General features: G+C 39.1%; 1 protein-coding gene across 2 annotated transcripts in view; it reads left to right on the forward strand.

Annotated features, from left to right (window-relative positions):
- Positions 1-1,302: 1,302 nt before the first annotated feature.
- Positions 1,303-20,690, forward strand: part of SLC6A11 (solute carrier family 6 member 11) — a 133,387-nt gene continuing 113,999 nt past the window's right edge. Inside the window, exons 1-5 of one of the 2 annotated variants that reach the window (XM_080386163.1) lie at positions 1,303-1,953; positions 2,420-2,650; positions 6,701-6,835; positions 6,997-7,137; positions 8,577-8,667. In XM_080386163.1, coding sequence (XP_080242289.1) covers positions 2,431-2,650; positions 6,701-6,835; positions 6,997-7,137; positions 8,577-8,667 — 587 coding nt within the window. In that variant the 5' untranslated portion in view covers positions 1,303-1,953; positions 2,420-2,430. Of the gene's footprint in view, positions 2,651-6,700; positions 6,836-6,996; positions 7,138-8,576; positions 8,668-20,690 lie in introns of both variants that reach the window. The other variant, XM_080386162.1, reaches the window with a different exon arrangement.

Here is a 20,690-nt window from a genome sequence, read left to right on the forward strand (position 1 = left end):
TACCAGCTGCATTAAAAACAAAACAAGCTACAAAAAGGCCACCCAAAACCAAACCCAGCTCTGGTAATGATATGTGTGAAGGATACTTTAATAATAATAAATAAAAAAAAAAAAAAAATCAGAGTTCTGCAGTTTTATCATCATTTTAACACTGCCAGTTTTTTGTTTCACAACATAGGTTTGACTGACGCTATATATGTTGGTATCAATAAGAAAGGACATTGTCCTGCACCTGTTAGGTGCAACTCTTCATGTGAATATATAGTTGACAGAGAATGTAGGGTGAGGCCCCCACACCCACTCTTGCGGCATGCATGATTTAAAAGCAGAATTCTAAAAAACTTTAACTGCAGTAGGAGCTTCAATGTGTAAACACACTGAGGCTACATGTATAAGCAGGGTTTGATCAGGCTCTAGCTTCCAAAGGCAGCTAAAGTTAATGTAAAATCTATCCATGGGCATCTTTCCATTGTCTTCTGTAAGCACTGGATTACAGTTTTCCTGGAAGTGTGAGAAGTCCATGGAGCTGGAGGGCAAGAGAGCGTGAATTCACACGGAAGGGCATGCTATGCTGTCTCTGGGACATCATTCTCCAGCACACTTAAATGTAATCCAGGATTTAGGAGACACTGTTCCCCAGCACATCTCCTGTAGCTGCAGAGCAAAACACTCGTGATCATAGCTGCAATGGGGAGTTTGGGTCCAAGGGAAGATTTGAAGCTAAAACCTGAGTTGGGTCTTGCCATTTGCCAGGGAGAAGCTGCAGAGATGAATAATGGAAGAGGTATTTAGTTTAGGTTGAGAAACACAGGGTGGATATGACTGACCTACAAAAAAAAAAAAAAAAAAAAAAAAAAAAAAAAAAAAAGGAAGAAAGGGGGGTATTATATTAAATGGAAAAAAGAATCTGTGTTTGAAATACTTTGTTCAACGGGAAACAGTTTGTATTGTTTTTCTCCTATTCTTGCTTCTATTTTACAATTATTTAGCTTGAATTTTGTGCAAAACTGCAGTTAGAAATGCCCACGTGGGCCGTTTCTGCATTTTCCCAGTGTAACTCGAAAGCGCCCACATTGTTTCCACGCTTTCCAAATGTTGTTGTTCCCCCCCCCCATTTTCTTTATTCCCCTCACATCCCCGCCCGCGTCCCCGTGTCCCCGTCCCCCTTTCAGGCTGAAGTTAACGTCATGTTTTCGCCAGGTTCCTTTCTTTGACTTGCCAGGCCCGACCTTGCTGCAGCCCCACGAGAGCCCCGGCTCCCCCCCCCCCTCCCCCGGAGCGCCCCCCCCCCCCCCCCCCCCCGCGAGCGCCCCGGCCCCCCAAGCAGCGCGGGGGAGCGGCGGGCAGGCGCGGGGCCGGGCTCCCGCCGCGGCGGGCACTGCAGCAGGGCGGGCGGCAGGTGCGCAGCCATCCCCAGCCGCCGCCGCCGCCGGCCCTCCGCCAGCCGCTGGCAGGTCGCCTCCCCCTCGTGTCGCGGGGAGCCGCGGGGGTGCGAGGAGCGGGGCTGGGGACCGCCCGGTGCTTGGCCCTGGTTGCCTGGCGCGGGGCGGGGGCGGCTCGGGCGGTGATGCTGGGTGGAGGAGGAGGAGGGGGGAGCTGGCGGGACAGCCTGAGGTGGGCGGAGGGGGGAGGCGGTGTTATACCATCGCGCCGGGGAAGGCTGAGCATTTGCAAATTCCGGCTTCGCAAGGCGGGGAGCATCCTGTCCCCGCCGGCCGGCAGGGCAGCAGCCGCAGACCAGGACGACGCTTCCCGGCTCCTGCTCTCCTACCGCTGCCCGCGGTATCCCGCCTCCCCCTGCCCGCCGCGGCCGCTGCCCGCCGGCGCCTGCCCTGCCCCGCGCCTCCCGTGCGAGGAGCGAGGAGCGGAGCGCGGGGAGGTCCGCTGGGAGCCCGGCACTGAGCCACAGACCCTGTCCCTCGCCCAGCCGCGCAGGCACTGGCAGAGCCCTGGGTGAGTAGTCTGGCAGCTCCCCTAGTCCTCCAGGCAGGGCAGAACCATTCAGGCCCCTTTCTCCACATCCCTTTCTTCTGCTCTCAGTTGTGTGCCTGGAAGGTGCAGCTGATCGCTGCCCTCTGGTAGGTTGGTCAAGCTGGGATCCTGGCTTGGGGAGGGATTTTTGAAAGGCTTCACTATCTGCTCCTTAAAACAACGTCATTCTACTAAGTTACCTGTCTTCACTTGGAAATCTTCGTCTCCTTCCCTCCCTATCCATAACCTTGTAAATTTTTTTCATACTTCCTTTTCCTTTTTTCTTTTACAACTTTTCCAGCCTTACAGAGTTGCCTCCTTCACTTTCACCTGCAAATTTACATAGGTAATAAGCCAACAATAGGCTGCAGAGCTTCTTTAGTCATTGAAGGTTATTACTAACAAGTGGCTCAAAACATCTGTATGTTTTTCTTTTGTTCTCCCCTAGGCTGAACAGTCATGACAGCTGAAAAGACTATTCCTATAATTAATGGCAAGCCCGACGATGCTTTGGACCCAGAAGCCTCAAGTACCAACCTCGTCCACAGTAATGATAAGAAAGTTCATGAAAGAGGCCACTGGAACAATAAGGTTGAATTTGTGCTTTCTGTGGCAGGGGAGATTATTGGGTTGGGAAATGTTTGGAGATTCCCATATCTTTGCTACAAGAATGGAGGAGGTAAGATGGCATCATCATATGTTGATTTACAGCTTGCTATAAACATGTGGGAAATAAACAGTTAAGAATGTTTTACAGTGATTTCTTGAATGAATAAGAGATATGTGTTCAGGATTTCAGTGTATATGTGGATAGAGCAGTATTAAGCATCTGACAAGTAAGAAAAAATTGTTTTGTTTCTCTTTCTTTCTCCTCCCAAATATTGTGTGACTTACTTTCACAAGTTTCTTTTATGTTAGTAAATTTACATCTTTTTTTTCTCTAAGATTTTTGATGTGGAAGGAGCCAGTGTTCTATCATAGTAGTAGTGTGTTTTCTTCTGCATATGAATATAGACCCAAGCATACTTTAATAAGTTTGTCTGATGTAGAAAATAATGGAGCAGTTTATTTTTCACAATGGTGTACTTTGGAGAGGATGAATGTTGGTTTTGATACTGCTACAAAAAATACTTTCATTTCTTTGTCATGTGAAAATTTCTTTAATTCAACCATACTTTTTTTCTTATTTCTTCCTAAATCACTACAGTGAGGTAGGGGAAGATGTAAAAGCTGCCTGTTACTCAAAGAAGAGAGAAAGCACCATAAAATTTAGAATACAAATGTTATTTGAGAGAGAAAGAGCAGACTTAACTTCTACAAAAGTGTAACATGTGGCATGTATTGGTTATAGTTATGCATACACAATGAAAGGTATGTGATGGTTAAGAATAAGCATATCAGCGGTGATTTGCAAAGCAGTGAGGGGAGGAAAGAAAAGTAAATAAAAAATTTGGTTTAGAATTCTGTGGACTGGATTCAACGTTCTCCTCCCTTAAGGCCTGAATAAGTGTTAGTATCAGTGTATGGGTTGGGAGAAAATCAGTATTTTCAGTGGCTGATATGCAAAGATCTGTTCTCTAATGGGCTTGCGGGCTAACAGTTCTGTGTCAAACATCTTTCCCTTGTTCCTCAAAAACTAGGCATGGTTGTCTGAACTCGGGCAGTTTTGGCCCAGTTTGTCTGCTGGTTCTGTAAGGCTAATACTGCTGTGGAAGATCTGTTTATGGTTTGTGGCTCCTTTCATTGCATAGCTGTGCTTTGGCAAAACTAAGATGACAAGAATTCACCTGTTTTCAGAATGATGCTACCAAGTACTGCTGTTAGTACATAAATATTAATATGCTGGATATGATATGCAGAACAGTTTCTTGTTGATTGTCAAAGCTTTCACAGAGAAATTTTGGCAGAGAAAAAGATAGAAATATTTTTTCAGTATATAATGAAGATTTCCTTGTTCGTACAGTAACCTTTATATGCCCATTTGCATATAAATATGCTAGGTTGTCAAAATGTGAAGCTATAATTTTTAAGGCTATAACATTAAGTGGAAAAAAATTTCTAAAATTTTTTTTTTTGGTGATTTGGTGAAAAAGTAATTACTTAAATATCATACTTAATCACCACTCTATTCCTTAAGAATAGAATTAATGTGTGTATGGTTTATTTGGTCATGTCCTGGCACCGTGGGAAATTTGCCATTGACTTCAACTTTATTTAGTGAAGACTTGGTCTATGACCCGCGTTTTTGTAACTCTCTGGAACACCCTGCTGGAATTAGACCAGGGTTGGACTTGTTTGATACATCAGATGTAAATACTGAAAACTACTTAGTGTGTGGTAAGTGAAGACAATGGTAAGATATGAGCTAGTTATTTCCTAACTTGCTAGATACAGAACAAACCTAGAAGCAGTAGTATGGAACTCCTGAGGTCTGATGTCTCTCTGGTACTTACTCCAAGTCATAACAGGTAGTGTAGGCATAAGCTTCTATAAATTTACTTTGTTCTTATGGATATTTAATGGGTCTTTTTAGGAAAATTAATTTCTTTGCATGCTTGGAATTAGGTATATCTTGGCATATGGTCTCTTTCCAAGCTGGGAAACCTGGTGTCCTCTAATTTTCGTGATGTATACCTGTTGTAGAACAGTGTTGGAAAAATAGTTAAAGCTAGTAATTTCAACAAGTTGCCATGCTTAACTTGCAATGGTTGTTTGCATGAGCAGGCCAGGCGGGATTTGATACTGGTCAGCAGTTCACCCAGCATTTAAGATTTTGTTTGAACCGTTTGCACAGCAAATCATGCAGAGAAAGCATGTTTTAGATGCAAGGATTCCATTCTTTGTGAAATCCACTTGTGTTGCTTGAGATGCAGCTGAGATTCATCTATAGGCAAACTGCCTAGCTGAAGGAAGACACTACTCGTGAAGAGATCTCTTTTGATGTGCTGGGTCTGAAGACAGAAACTTCAAGTCAAAGCAGCTGTGTTTAGTTGTCTCACCTTTCTAATCAAAGTGCCTAAAGCATAATAATTGCATAAACCTGATTGTTGCAGGTTGTGGGTGTGTTCTGGTGTTTGGGTTTTGGTGTGGTTTTTTTGTTGCCTTTTTTTTAGCAAACATTATGAACAGGATGCCTGTTTGCCTTGTAGTTGTAGAAATTTTCCTGAAGTATATTCAGAAACACTTTGTTCATAGTTACTATTCTGATGGAGATTTAATATTGGAGAGGTAGCTATTAAGGTGCCGTTCATAAATGATCAAATTGACCTTCAGGACTCCTGTTGAAGGAAGAAAATGCTACTATTGCTAGTGCCATAAAGAACTGATCAATGTATGCAGTGATGGACACCATTGTAAAACACATCTTCCTAGGAGAAAATGCATCCACCAAAACTTTCATGTGTTTAGCGTAACTTGTGTTGATTTAAAATGGAATGAATGATGGGATGCTTACGTCATTTCATGGGAGCTTTAAATGAAGTTATTTAGTGGTGTGGGATTATTTGTTTGTGAGCAAGTAGGTTGAGGCCTGGATACAAACATTTTATATGTTGTACTAAGCTTTATTCTCATAACTTAGGCAGTTAACACTGTAATTTTCATCCAATTTCAGGTAAATTATTCTGTACAGCACTTTGCTGTGCTAGTCTGCCTGGTTAAACCAGCAAAACTTTCTTGGTGTAAGTAAAAATGGCAGAATGAGTTATTTTCTGCTTTCTTCTCAGTATTTATTTATTTATTTCCTTGTTTCAGTCTAAACCAATTGGTTTAGTTGCTTGCTTTCCACCTCATCCTTTGACTCATCAGAAAGTCTGAGGATTTGGGGGGAATGAGGAAAACCAAATCCTTATATGTTAACAGATTCTCTGTGTAGTCAAAAGGCTGTATTTTATTCGTTATTATTTAGGTTCAATTCTAAACGGAATACCCCAAATCTACGTTATTAGCAAGTGACATTATGCCTAACATATGTACCTTCTCTCATTGCTTTGGCATACTTCACAGCCATGTTTTTTTAGGTGCCATACCTAATAACACTATTAATCGTTAAATAATACAATACTACTACTGTGTGTTAATCGATAAAAAAGGATTATTTGTTGTTGTTGTATACAATGCTTCAGCACTGAATTGTACTATTCAGTGTCTATGCTGGAGTTTACTGTCAGCATCTAACAAAAATGTTGATGCTGTCTTATTTTGCTACAATTTCATATTAATATTTCTAGCTGATAAGGCCAAGCCCTGCTTTCCTGTTCTTGTAAGTAATTCTGAAGTTTACTTCATCATTCCCTTTCAGTGATTCTTATCATCAGGCTTACCCAAATAACATACAAAGGACTTCTTGGTTTTAATTTCCACAATGCTTCTTCATCCCTGCTTTCCTGAGAAAGGCAAGGAAGAGAAGATCGTGTAGACTGACTTGGTGACGATCACAGAGGAGCTATGTGGCTGAGCAACACTGGTCTTTTCTGTGTTTGAGACACACATGAACAGACTTTAGTCTATACTGAGGAACTTTGGTCTGATCTTTTTTTGTACAAGACACTGGCTTACAGGTTAACTTTTGATAATTGGGGCAAGGAGTAAACACTTTCTGCACTTTCAGCATCATGCCTGAGTGGTGGCTAATAGGTGATCCTTACTTTATTAAGAAAATTAATTTCTCACTATGCTGTCAAGGAACTGTATTCACTGTAACTAATACCCCCTCAATGTTTACTTGTAGGTGCTTTCCTCATTCCATATGTGGTTTTTTTTATTTGCTGTGGAATACCAGTATTTTTTTTGGAGACGGCCTTGGGGCAGTTTACAAGTGAAGGAGGCATTACATGCTGGAGGAAAGTTTGCCCTCTATTTGAAGGTAACAGTTCTGTGTTCTACTGCAGAAGAATGCATTCAATTTGAAGTAAAATAAAATAAATTGTATCAAAATTGAAGTTAAGATAAAGTGGTAAGCATTGGTTTTTAAAGTACCTGAAAAGTAACTGTTTTCTATTTGTCTCACTTCTTTTTTATCTCTAGGCATTGGATATGCTACCCAAGTTATAGAGGCACATCTAAATGTATATTACATCATCATTTTAGCATGGGCTATCTTCTATTTGTTTAACTGCTTTACTACAGAGCTTCCTTGGGCTACCTGTGGGCATGAATGGAATACAGGTATGATGACCTCAGTAGAGATTATTGCTGTACAAATACTTCCAAGTGGTTGGTTAATATATTAAATCATCAGAAAAAAACCTGTTCTGGTAGAAAATCTGTGGAAATGGGCCAATCGCATCACACTGCACCATGATAAAGGAATCCTGGAGTGAAGACTTATTCACACCTTTTTGTTTTCAGTCATTGTATAAGCATTTGTTCCTGCAAAATACAATGTCAGATAGCAGAAGACTTCGGATCTTGTTAATTTTTTAAGATATTCTGGCTAAATCCTAAGACTGTCATTGGCAATCATATCTATTCTCCTGGAATAAAGTCAATTCTACTGACGAGCTGATGACCTGATGACAGGTTACAATCTTGCTTTTTCACTCTAATGAAATCAGGAGGAGTTTAAATGGAAAGTATTAAATGTGGAACTTCGGATTCACTTTTTTTAATGCCAGATGTTGAGGGATAATGTTCATCAAGCTACTTCTGAAAATTTAGCCACATAAATAATCCTTACTGCATGCAAAGTAGCCTGTTACATGAAAGATGAGGTGTGTATTCATAAGGTTTTGCAGTACAGGGCTCTGCATCTGTCCTGATTGATATTTTTATCTGCTCTACTTGCTGCATGTGAAGATCACAAACATCTATGGGGAGGAATACATACTGATGCCCTTATTTCCGCATTCCTGAAGTCTTTGCATTTGTTTCCTATATTACTGTCTGATTTCAAATCATGTACCAGTTGTCCTGTCTTTCATGGCTTTATAAAAAACCAGCAAATAAAAATAACTGGTCATTATTGTGTTCTTTGAGCAAACTAAAGCTATTTGAAATCTTGCAGTTTAGGTTATGTCAGGGAGCTAGCCGTGGGCCCAATAGATGTGGAAGGCTTCAGTATCAATTTTGGCAACCCTGCAAAGCAGCTTAGTCAATGTTGATCGCTGTTCAAATAGTAAGTGTCAACTCGACAATGCTGAGCTGCCTTGACCTCCTTTCTCTGTATTGGAGATAATAAAAATAAGCCAGAGTGACTATTCACTTGCCATATTAAGGCAAAGCGGGAACTTGTTGCTGGCAGTGTTTCAAGAGCCAATTGTTACCATTGGCCATTGAACCAGCAGTTGGAGTAGGAGTATGTTGTAATTCCCAATCGCTTTGGTTTTTCAAAGCATCTTTCTTCTGCCTCAGATGTTTTATGGGTCCTTGCCATTGCAACGCAAGCGTTGTAGCAGAATGTAGCATACTGCATGGGTAGGATGGGATAGGCCTGGGATCCTGGTGATCAAATTAGTGTTACAGAGGGAGGTGTGGCATTTTAGCATACCTAGAAATCCTTTAACCACAGAGAGAAAATGTATTATAGAATAGTAGCTTTACATGATGGACAAGAGGAAATGTACTTGCATGTCAATATAGCAAACTCTGTTTTTGTTCTTTTATAGAAAACTGTGTGGAATTTCAAAAACTTAATATGAGCAACTGCAGTCAAGTCTCTTTACAAAATGCCACTTCTCCAGTGATGGAATTCTGGGAGTAAGTGCAGATAAAATTTATTTTTGACCAGACTATAAGTTATCTTCCAATATTTGATCATTTACACATGATTAGGTACCTTGTAACCCTATAGCACTTAGTGATATGAGTTCAACTGGGAATTTTCTCATACAGCCAAAGAGAGTCAGGATGAGAGTTTTAACTCTTTTTGTTTTTTAGAGGGTACAAGGAAAGGAATTCCATATCCTGAAAGAACATAGAACAAAGTGTGCCACTTAGGAGCTTGGCTCCTGCTGCTGGAGGGAAGAACCTCAAACTCATACTAATGAGGAAGCAGAGGTGAAAGGAAAAGGATGATTTTAAATATTTCTTGGTTTTTTTCCCAGGATGTTTCTTTTAAAGAGCTTGAGAGTTGCACCTTCATCCTTGCTTGAGCTAACTAATACTTTGACTTCTGTATCTCATTATGATTTAAAGGACTATGTGTTAGTTATTCAGGTATAATAATAGGAGAGTTTAACTGTCTCATCTCCTTGATTCAGATTTCCAGTTAGAGTAATAGAAGACAATTATATGTCTACAAAATACAGTCTGCTTTTGTGGTGACACATATTTTTTCTTACTATAAATATTTAAATTGGTGCATGTGTAGTCACGTATTTGTGCCTTGCAGGGTGTAGTGTGTGTTAAGACAGTCATGGAAATGGAATGTTACTTTAAATACTAAGTCATCTCACAATTCAAAGTATGTTACAAAATTCTGGCTTACTAAAATTTCTTGCAGGCCCAGTCTAATCTTGTTAGTTTTATTATTAAGATAGAGCCTTATTCTGAGGCTGTATGTTCAGAGCTCTGTTTTATGTTTGGGACAGCATTAGCTACACTTTGAAAGGGCCATAAATAAAGACTGTGCTTGAAGGGACAACTCTACATTGACATATTTTTCTTGAATGTTAGCATATGCTATTGTCTTTGCCTCTGAACCTCTTTTTGTTGCTACATCAGTTACATTAGCCTTCATGGGTGGTAGTTGTTGCTTCAGTAAATAATGTTTTATTTAAAAATACACACACCCCTGCCCCCCCCCCCCCCCCCCCCAAGCCAAAATAAATCTGAACAAGGCATGAAAATGCATACATTATGTGGTTAAAATTGTAATTTTATTTTCTCTTAAAATTCTCAATAATCGTAACACCTAACACATCAAATCAAAATATACCTGCTCTACCCATTTCCCAGTTAATATTACAGAATAAACAAGAATTTCTTAGGTGGCATCTCTTATTGCTGTGACTTCATAATTTTAACAAAGAGATCTTACGGTTCTTTGGGGTAACCAAAACAAAGATTTCATATAATTAGAGTAAATTAACAAAGTATTTTCTCCAGTACTGGCCTTGTTTATTAGCTGTGCTTCTTTGTGTATTCATCAATATTAAAAACTCAGCAATTAATGGTAACTCCAGTTATCCAGAGAAACAGGCAACATTCAGTTGAATTATATGGAGGGTGCAGACTAAGTTTTATATTCTCATGTTTTTAGGACTTTGGTTTTTTTTGTTAGTGCTTATATTTAGACTGTCCAAGTACCCGTGTCAGTGCTATTTTGATGCACACATGGGTGCATTTTAAGCATGTCCCCTTCTCAGAATTCTCTAAAAATGAAGCTAAAAAAAGATTCTATAGTTGAACTTGGATTCCAGTCACAGTGGGCTTTAAATCCTTCAAATTTTGGACAAAATATTTGCCTACCTGATTTTGGTTGAGTTAGGAATGAATTATGAAACTGGAAGAGCTAATCAGATTTAGCCTTTTCTATAACTTGTTTTACAGTCTTGTGTATACAAAGTTGAAAAGACATGCTCCAGAACTTTTAAAATCACAAAACCTGAGAGAAGATAAATAAAGTTATTTATTTGAAACTTCTTTGTTGTGTTGTGGACAAACTTTCCATAATCCTAACAGCGTACTGGCCAAAATGGCTTAAAACATTGAACTTAACTACTTTCCCTGTCTAAGCAAAACTGAAGTTGCATAGCTTTTCACACTTGGAAAATGGATAAACTCTCTTCCTCCTGAGGAAGATATTTGCCTTGTTAAAATTTAAGTAGATATGACGTTACATGGCTTCAAAATTCAAAATAGACATAACAAACTAGTTTAGAGGTGGAACAATGAGCTTTATTAAATATCAGGACTGATTTTACATTAAAATAACTAATTGGAATGAACAGAAGTTTATAATGAAGTTATATATCTTAAATATATTAGACAAATGCACAGTAGAGTTCTTTGTGTATAGATTATGCAGTGCAGATCAGAGTAGTTAATAGGAAGTAAATGTATTACTAAACTAGTTAATTTGTCCAGCAAGTAATCTTATAGTCTGTAGATGTTATTTCACTTAGCCAGAGGTCTTGTTCACATCATGTTGCTTTATTCCTTTATAAATTCTGGGGTCATTTATTGTAAGACACTTTTTGAAACAAATAGTAAAAGGAAAATTGATGGGGTAGTCTGCACAGAGCAGATACTTCTTGGTATTTTCATAGCTCATGTGGATAGTGTGTGAGAATCTTCAGTCCAATCACAAGACTGAATTCATTTGCATAACGACCAGGTTCCTTACAATTAATTAAGTAGATGCCCGTGAAGGGAAGGGGGAGGCTCTTAAATTTCTTCTGAACAGCCACACCATTCAAAACATTTACGCTTTGCTCTGCAGTGTCAAGTCTGCAATTGAAGTTTCTCAAAGTTGTGGCCACTTAAAGCCCATTTATTGTGTAAGGGGTCATCTGGGGGAAAAAGTTTGGGGTTTGTGTTTTTGGTTGGGGTTTTGGTTTTTGTTTTGTTTTTTTTTGTGTGTGGGTGTTGTTTTTTTCTGTTATACATATCATCTCAAGAGTAGATGTTATTGGAGTGGCAATTATTGTGAATAGTGATCCTATTTGCTTACTGCATATGATCTCATTTACATGTGGAACTAAATACTGCATTTGTAAACTGTCAGCCTGATGTTCTATCTTGCTTTTGATAATCATATCACATTACCGCAGCCTTTTAGAGTATTCACAATATCTGCAATTTTTTTTAATTTATGAAAACCCAAAACCCAATAAAAATGCTTGGGGAAGACTCAGTATTTACACAAATGCACGTTTTAGCAGTGCTATGTGTTTCTTTCAAGCCTAGTGCCCTCAGTCTAAGAGTTAATAACGCTGAGGGCTATACAGGTTGCTATGTATCATGCACCAGACTAGACTGGTATTATGTAAATATCAGCAAAGGTTAGTAGCAGGGGCACAAGCTGGATTTGGTTTTGTTCAGGCACGTGGGAGTAAATGAATACACCAGGCTCAGAAGGATGTCTGCTGGCTTTGAGAAAGAATCTCTTTCTGTCTGCTTTTTCTCCCCATTTAACTAGTACTACTAGGTCTTTTCCATCATCTAGGCTAGAAGGCTCAGCCTTTGTTTATTTGTGACTGGAAGCAAATCAAAATCCTCAGTTGGTTTGAGGACTGCAAATAAAGGCTTCAGTCTCTCTGATACATTTCTAGCTTTTATTGGTTCTGTGGCTTTGGCTACTCCTAAACCCATTGCTGAAGTCAGACAGCAACTTGCCCAACTTGCAGTTATGACTGGGAAGATAACTTTGCAGTACTATGGAGCTTTTCTGGCATGCAGACTACTTACCTTTCTTCAGGTCTCTGCAGAGGATACTGTTTCCTTGCTACACAAGCAAGTATATGCGCACTTCCTCTGATAATGCAACATTCTCTACAAGCTTTGATAGCTGGCTTACACAGACAGTGAAGGCCTATTTATTGTTTGTTGGTTTGTTTAAAAAAAAAAGAAAAAGGAGACATTAGAGGTAAGTACTGCAGTAGGTCCTATTTTCCTTTTGGTACATTCAGGAGAATCTCATTGTATGTTCAAGGACCTTAAAACTTAATATAATTTTTGAGCCTATAATTCATATACTTACCTATAGCTATACAGTGAAAATGGTCTGATCCTGCTGGAGGAGCAGCAGGCAACATCTGGGAGTTTGGGGCCTCTTTACTTCTTTTCCTGCTTAGAAATGTCTGTCCCTGTTGGTTTTAAGACTTCATTTGAGTTAGCGGACTTGCCACTGTTGACAACTCTGGGAAAAATTAGGAGGTTAAGGATTTCTTACCTTGCTTACAAAGACATTGCAAGCCATAGCCTTGAGAAGTTTCACATTCCATCTGCATATGCAGTTTTTAAGGTAAGCAGTTGAATTAACTGAAATTCACTTTTTCTTCAAATTGTAATGCCAAATCCAAGGGAGGGGCTTTTTACAAGGGTGTGTAGTGATAGGACAAGCTGGAATGGTTTTAAGATGAAAGAGAATAGATCTAGATTAGATGTTAGGAAGGAATTATTTACTGTGAGGGTGGCAAGATACTGGAACGGGTTGCCCAGAGAAGCTGTGGATATCCCGTCCCCAGCAGTGTTCAAGGCCAGGCTGGACGGGGCTTGGAGCAACCTGGGCTGGTGGGAGGTGTCCCTGTCCGTGGTGGGGGGGTAGAACTTGGTGATCTTTAAGCCCAAACCTGTCTATGCTTCTCTGAAATAATGACAGGTAAGAGCCTGAAACTTCACTTTTCATTTCATAACGGTGCCCAGCATTCAGAGACTGTCAAGTTAACTACCATTTATGGTGTTTCTCTCATCCTTATCATATAGCTTGATTAATGATTTTCTAAGAAAAAAATAGTAATCCTAATTTCTGGGTATGGCACATGGATTTTCTAGTGTCCAAACTTTAAACTGTTAATAGCAACAGAGGTGTTGACAATTTTGGATGTATTTAAAGCAGTCCCATGAAAGAGCTGTGGCCATGGATGAGGCTATATTTATAGCCTGGGAAACAGAATAGCGAGGAGAAGATACTCTGCTCCGTTGTTCTGATGCTTTCCTAGGAGAGGAAATTGTCTGGCAGGTACAGGGGGCAGCAGCTATGTCTGTGGGCTCTTTTGGCTGCTACTCCAGTCTGTCACCATGGTCAGGAATTTGAGGTTTCTAGTGCCTGGGAAGGGAGCTGGACAGACAGAGGACCCATGGTTTTGTGGTTGATTCCACCTCAATAGGTTTTTTTTATTGGCTGTGTAACAACAATTTAGTCCTCTGTTAAAGAAGGTCTAACTTGTTGGCCTGTCATTCTCTTGAGGGGGTGACACCTCCTTAGCATTTCCAAGAAAAGCATAGTGAGAAAAAAACATTTTTTTTGTCTAGGGAAAAAGAAAAGGGGCTGTTCTCAGCAAAAAGGAAAAGGCACAATCCCTTTCCTTGCAAAGTCAAGGAGAGTTTTCCTGTTTCATTCAGGCTGCAAATGACTGCAGGAGTCACGTTGTGGTTAATCCCCACTACCCTATGAAAAGTCATTAGGAAGTTGAGACTGATCCTGCAGTGCTCAGTACCCAGAGACCTTCTGCACCTCTCAGAACTAGGGCCTTTGTACATGTCTTGTAGAACATCGAGTTGTGCCAGACTTGCTCATTTCTGTTTGGTTCATAAAAGGCCGTGTGAAAATTGCTTTTTGTTTATAGTCGCATGAGCTTTTCATCTGGTTTTGCCCCAAAACCACTGACTTTGGTTTCGGTTGAGAGAAGTAAATGGGATATAGGTGTCAAAATGCTAAGCTGATTTCTTAATATTGAGGGATAAATAAACCAGGCAGATGGACTTTATATGTATTGTTTTTACTATGGAGACAAAACGACCTTAAAAGTTGCAAAGTCAAGTATTTGATTATTAGGAAATACTGGAAGTAAGGCTGTGCAGTTTTAAGTTCACATCTTTTATGGGTATAGATTTCTTTAGTTGAAGAACCACTTAATATTTTTTCAATAGATCTGCTTTGGTTTTGCTAGAGTATGGATCGGGAGGAAACACTGTGCAGGTATTCAATATGTTGTTGTTCTTCTATTTGTTCATTTCCTTTTGGTTTATATCCTCATTATTATTAGGTTCCTGTTCTGCTGACAATGTTATTAATTCAGTCAAGGCTTTCTAGGGTACTCATGATGTCAATGTCTTTACAGTCACAGTTTTCATGATTATTTACGCTTTCACTGATCTTCACAAAAATATTGATCAGTTCAAATTATTCCTATTTTACAGAAGGGGATCTGAGCTACAGAGAGAGTAAAAGGAAGACGTATAAGGAGCCCAAGATGTTTTTTCATGCTATTTAGCATTAGGATTGCACACATTTTATTTCAATTAACAAACCAGAAAATATATTTGTCAGCTTTGTCCAAAGATGAAGATTTTAAAAAAGTTAAAGACACAGTAATATTTGCTTGAAACAAGTAATTGCAATTTCATTCCGAACAAAATATTTTTTGAGCACTTGCAAGAAAATTATTTTTAAAAATAACTTTTTGTAATCTTTAGTCTAATTAGTCAGTATTTAGAAGACTCTCTTCATTGTATTTTGCTTGAAAGAAGTTGAATACATATATTCCACTCTTCTGTATGGGTGGGAATCTCACCGTCTTTTCTTGATCTTGCTCTGCTTTGTGTAAAAGTTAAGTAATCGTGGAGCATAAACTGGGATGCTAACATCTTGCTTCTCAGGTGCCTTGGCCAGAAGGATTATTCTCCCACTGTCTCACTACTAGTTTAGATGGTTTAGATTGGAGGGGATATGTAAGGACAAGAAGGACTGAGGGAAACTGTTCTGATACTTTATAGGTTAATAGTTATACTATCCAGTTCCAGTCTTTATGCCAATAAATATTTAATTGTTTATACACAGTGCTAACAGGAGAGTGAAAGCTTTTTCTGAATCCACCTACTGCAGAATAGCAGGACACGTGATAGCTAGGGAGTTCTCTTGGTAGAAAACTTTATAGGCTTTAGGGTATGAAAGGGCTATGAATATGGGTTTCCAGCATGATGGGGTAGCTTTTAAATTGTTCATTTCCTATCCTAACCTCTTCCCTCTGTTTGCGCAAATCAACTCTTCTTTCCTCATGTTTCTAATCTTAGTTCCAGAAACTTTGAAAGGTCTGTTCAGATGGAATCTAGATGTCAGCATGCTTCTGGGACACTGGTGCGCTATCGCAGTTCTTATCTTAATTCCACAGTTGATTTGTTACTCCCTGCTCAACGATAGTGTCTGCCTGGCATCCCCACCACAACCATCTAGTTTAGTATCCTGCCCTAGAATTACATCCAATCCTAATATTCCCACGTATACTTCCTACTGCTGTCTTTTCTCTGGATTGTAATTCATCCTAGTCTCTTCTTGGGCAGTTCAAACTGTCCTCTGACTTGTCTCCAAATTGGATGTATTACTGCTTTCCACCTCTAGCCAGCTAGTCCTAGTCACTTTATACAGCCAGTTGTCCACACCCCAAACTTGCATCTAGTGTCAGGATAGTTGCTCACCCACCTATGGTCTTATAACTCCCTAAACATTTTTCATCTGCTCCCTAAATTCATTGGCCAGCTAATCACAGACTGCGTTGCAGCACTCCCCAAATTATCAAGCTGCAACAAGGTCTTTTACCATCTCATACCAGTACACTCTTCATACAGTCCCTCTGCTGCCTTCTCGTCTCACCTCATCCAGGGCCCACTCTCTTCTCTCTGCTTCTTCCTCCCCTCTCTTCCTCGGCTGCTCTCTCTTCATTGGCTCTCAACCCCTTAACAGAACCAGCCACAGCTGCACCTTGTCTACATCAGCCAACCCACTGCCCCTGAAGCCAGCCCACAGCTGTATATTATCAATGCTAATTAACCCAGCTTCATTCCTCTACAAGACTTTTCTTCCTTCTGCCCATTGCTTCTCTTCCTCTCCTCATGCCTGTCTGTTAGTGTGAGAAACTGGCCTCCTTGTCCAGACATTCTCAGTCCAGTTTATCTTCAAGTCTCGCTAACTCCCAGTCCTCTGTGTGTGGGTTTTTTCTTCCAGATGTCTTTAAATTGTGCAAAGTTAGTAGTAAGTATGCAGCATTAAAGTATTTTGATGGAGGATTCTAGGAAGGTTTTTATCGGTATCCTGATGACGTCTGGCAATGCGAACTTTTCTATTTTTCTTCAATGGTAAGTCAAGTGTCAGGTTATTGCAATAAGTATTTTTTCCTATGTCTGTGTTTTGGGTGAAGCCAAAAATCACCATTAAAATTTTTGAAAGTAATCATCATAAAATAGTTTGCTTAAACCGTAGGAGTTTGAATAAATATATTTGTATCTGAAAACAAGATTTTGTAATGGAAAGTTTTAAATAATAAAAATTTGGTGTTAGGAGGCACAGCTTTTAAGTTTTGGAAAACTAACTTTAAAACATTACAAACTCCTCTTCAGTAGTTGTAGGTACTTAGGGTAATAATAACCATTTCTTTGGTTGTGAAGGTACCATGAACAATTTTTATTTTTTATTTTCCTAGTTATTTAGAATGATACTGTTATTTCAGATATAGTTCATAAAACATTTATTTCACTATCTACAACTTAAAATGTCTTTTGGGAATGTGTAGCATTTGGTTGGTTCCTACAATAAAATATGGGAAAGTTTTGGCCTGCAGTGCTGGCAGAAATAGAAATTACATTTTTGTAGCAAGGATCATACATGAGCTATTTAAAATAACCCTTAATTACACAATTGTAAAAGTTCTAGCAATGATATTATTGCCTACTAATAGTTGGAAAACATGTACAGGGATCTGAGTGACGTGCTTAAACTGTGACCTTTTGCAGCTGCTGGCTCAGATACCCAGTTTTGCTGAAGAATGCTAAACTTTTTTTAAGAATTAGTAGCATTAAGGGCTTTTTCATTGTTGTTGCTAATTTAGAAATGTATGTTTAAAGACATATATACCTATATATGCACTTTTTGATACTGCAGGGAAGGAATTATTTGTTAGAAACATAGTTTGCTTGTAGGGAAATAAAAAAAAAAAAAAAAAAAAAAAACAAACAACCAAAAAACACAAAACCCGAAAGGTCTAAAATAGCAAAACATTAGCTGTGCCGTGACAGGCTTGGCCAAATCAGTCAATTGCAGAACATGCCAAAATAACCAGGCATGTTTCTTCTGGCTTTGCTAGGATTTTAATTGGTTTCTTGTAGGTGCTGGGTTTTTGGTTTTTTTTGGGGGGGGATGTTTGGTGTGGTTTTTTTTTTGTTTTGTTTTGTTACTTATAAAAGAGAAGATCTCTGCTGAAAGGCTGCCTTTCAGTTGCATCTGGTTTTGTACAAATACCAAAGTGATCTCATCCCTTCATTAAGAATTATTATGCATAGCCTCCTACACTTGTATCTAAACAAACTTTTAAATCCTATAGAAAACTAAAAGCAAGATACAGTTCGTGGCAATTGCTGCCTCAAACCAATTAGTCCACCTCAGTAGCTCCTTTACAGAAGAGAGGTGTCTTGCATAGGACAAGCCGAAAAGTTACACTGGTGTTTTGCCCTCCCCAGTAATGTTCTCTCCACCAGTTTACAATGGGAATTCTGTTTGCAAGTCTAGATGTGTAAACAAATAGCATGTAACTCTCCCAAGCCATATTTTTCAATACCTCTGGAATATTTTAAATATGCATGTGGTTTTGTAAATAATAGGCTGTCACTTTCAACTGTCAAAGAATGTGCCCATTAGATTTGCTTACTGTCTTGAAATTAGAGAACCTTAAGGGCCTTGGTGCAAAGAATTTTAAAGATGCTCAAGTAACTGAAAACAATGTTAAACAAGTCACATCCACTTCTTGGCTATCTTGGCCAGGCTACTGCATAAAGCAAATAGTTAAGCAAGCCTGTATCTATTTTTGACTCTTGAAAAAGTATAATCGCAAGAAAAAAAGGAAAAAAAAAAGTTTAGACACTAAAAATATTTTTAAAGTATGACTTTGTAGATTCAGGGCATTAGCAAAAGGAGTGGTTGAGTGGTTGCTTAGGGTTTTGTTTAGTCAAATTAAATGCTGAAAAGAGATGTTCGTGCTGTGCAAAAAACCCAATAGTGAACACAGACTGGGGAAAAAAAATGGTAAATTTTTCACTGTTTTCCACTAAATTCTTATATGGCTGCAAAGAAATTGATTTGCAGTGTCAGGAGGACTTCTTGAGGAAGACTTACTAAATATTGCTTTGGAATTCATATGAAGGTTACAGAATATCAGTCAGTGCAGGCTTTGAAACGATGTAGGTGTAGTTGTCTGTGTGGAAAGGAAAATGGCTGATATCTCCAAAAAGTCCCTTCAACAGCTAATTTTTAATGATTTCAACTCTGCTGACTATTGGTTTTCATTTACAAATAAAAAATGGAGTCAGTAGAATTTATCTGAATTTATTTGATTAAGAATTGTACTGTAAGTTGCAAGTGCTATTATGAAGACCCAGTAGCTCTAAATGTGGGCAAAGGACTTACGACCTCCCAAAATAGCTCCTGTGCATTTGGAGTTGCCTTTTTTCTCGTTTTGACCGATTAGTCATTCTTCACTGCCTTGTCCCCCTATTCCTTTGCATTTCCACTCTAGGGTGTTTTTGTAGGTAGGATTTAGTACAGGGCCAGTGAGTATACAAAATATGTTGACAGAGTAATTTCAGAGAGTAATGTTAGGGTAATGACAGCGATAAAAGCATACCGTCGTTCATTTTTTACACGAGTTTGTAGCCAAGAGGTTGTTATGAAGGACTACTTTAAAAAATCATGGAACAGTTATCAATTTTCTGTGGTCTGTAGTTCCCATTTTATGAACATTTTAGTTAAGAATGAACAACTGAGTACAAGCCTACAGACTGTCTAAAATGCTCAACACAAATTTTGGGAGCCATCAGGTTGACTTATGTTGCTAGGTGCTTTCATTTCACAGCTGCTGCTGTGTGCTGAACTAGTTTATGTCACTCAGAAGGTGAATAAAAATTAGATTTTTGTCACTGCATGACACCTTCAGAGAGGAGTGGGGGAAAACTGCAAAAAGACTGAAGGAGTCATTAGATATGTTAAGACTACCTAGAAACTACAGAGCAGAGGTGAGTGGAACAGTACAAAAACATTATTCGACAGGATTAAACTCTCAGACTTGGTTAAGGAGAAGTTGCCATGACTTCAGTGAAAGAGGTTGGAGGAAACTAGGTCAGGAATGGCTAGAGAAGTGGGGTGTTTTCATCACTGTCTCTGTCTCTTGCTATGGATATATGCAAACACACATATACATAAAAAAATGAAAAAATCAATATGTGTATATATACAGTAGTTGCTAGAGTAGTGTCACATTACTTGAGTATTGACTTTAATGAGGGGCAGGGGTTGATACATGTCATTATTTTCAAGTAGTACTAGCAATGTTAGAGAAATCTGCTGAGGGGAGATTAATCTTCCCTTTTAATTTGATAAGAAGTGTAAAAATGGATAATAAATGGAACAACATTCAGCCCTGTCAGGCCTTTAAGAGCAATGAACAAGGCTGAGCAGCAGCAAATGTGGCTCAACTAAGAATGTGTAGGTCACAGAAAGTATGCTGAAGAGGTAAATATTTTAGAGCTGTGTATAATGCTGTAGCTGAGGGATAGTTGCTAATGTCACCACTGGGGATTGTCTGTCTGCTGGTTTTTTTGGGTTTGGGTGGGGTTTTTTTGGGCTTTTTTAAAATAGCCAAGTATGGATTAAGTGGATTTCCAGCAGTTTTCTTATAGTTTTAGAGGCTAAAAGCTGAAATGCATCTTTCTAATCATTGAGCACCAATGGTTGGAGACTACAAGTGGGTATCCAGCAATATCTGGCAAGGATTATTTGTAGCACTTTCAGAAATCTGTGGATATGTTAGATTTCCTATTTTAGAGTTTACATGAAACCTTAAAAAGAGAGGTTTGTACAACGCACAGATTCTGTATCCTTCGTCAGTTCTGGATATGTAACTTTCAGGGAAGTGAAAGTGTCAGCTCATAGTGACTTCCAGTGGTAGTTTGGCACCTGTACTCCTCTCTCTGTTCATTTCAAAGATCATAAACTTTTAGTGACTACATCTGCTACAAATTCACTGGAAGATTACCTTTGTTCAACTTTGTGGTTGTATCCATGCTCATTCTGG

The sequence above is a fragment of the Falco punctatus genome (assembly GCF_963210335.1).
Source record: "Falco punctatus genome assembly, chromosome: 4".
NCBI lineage: Eukaryota > Metazoa > Chordata > Aves > Falconiformes > Falconidae > Falco > Falco punctatus.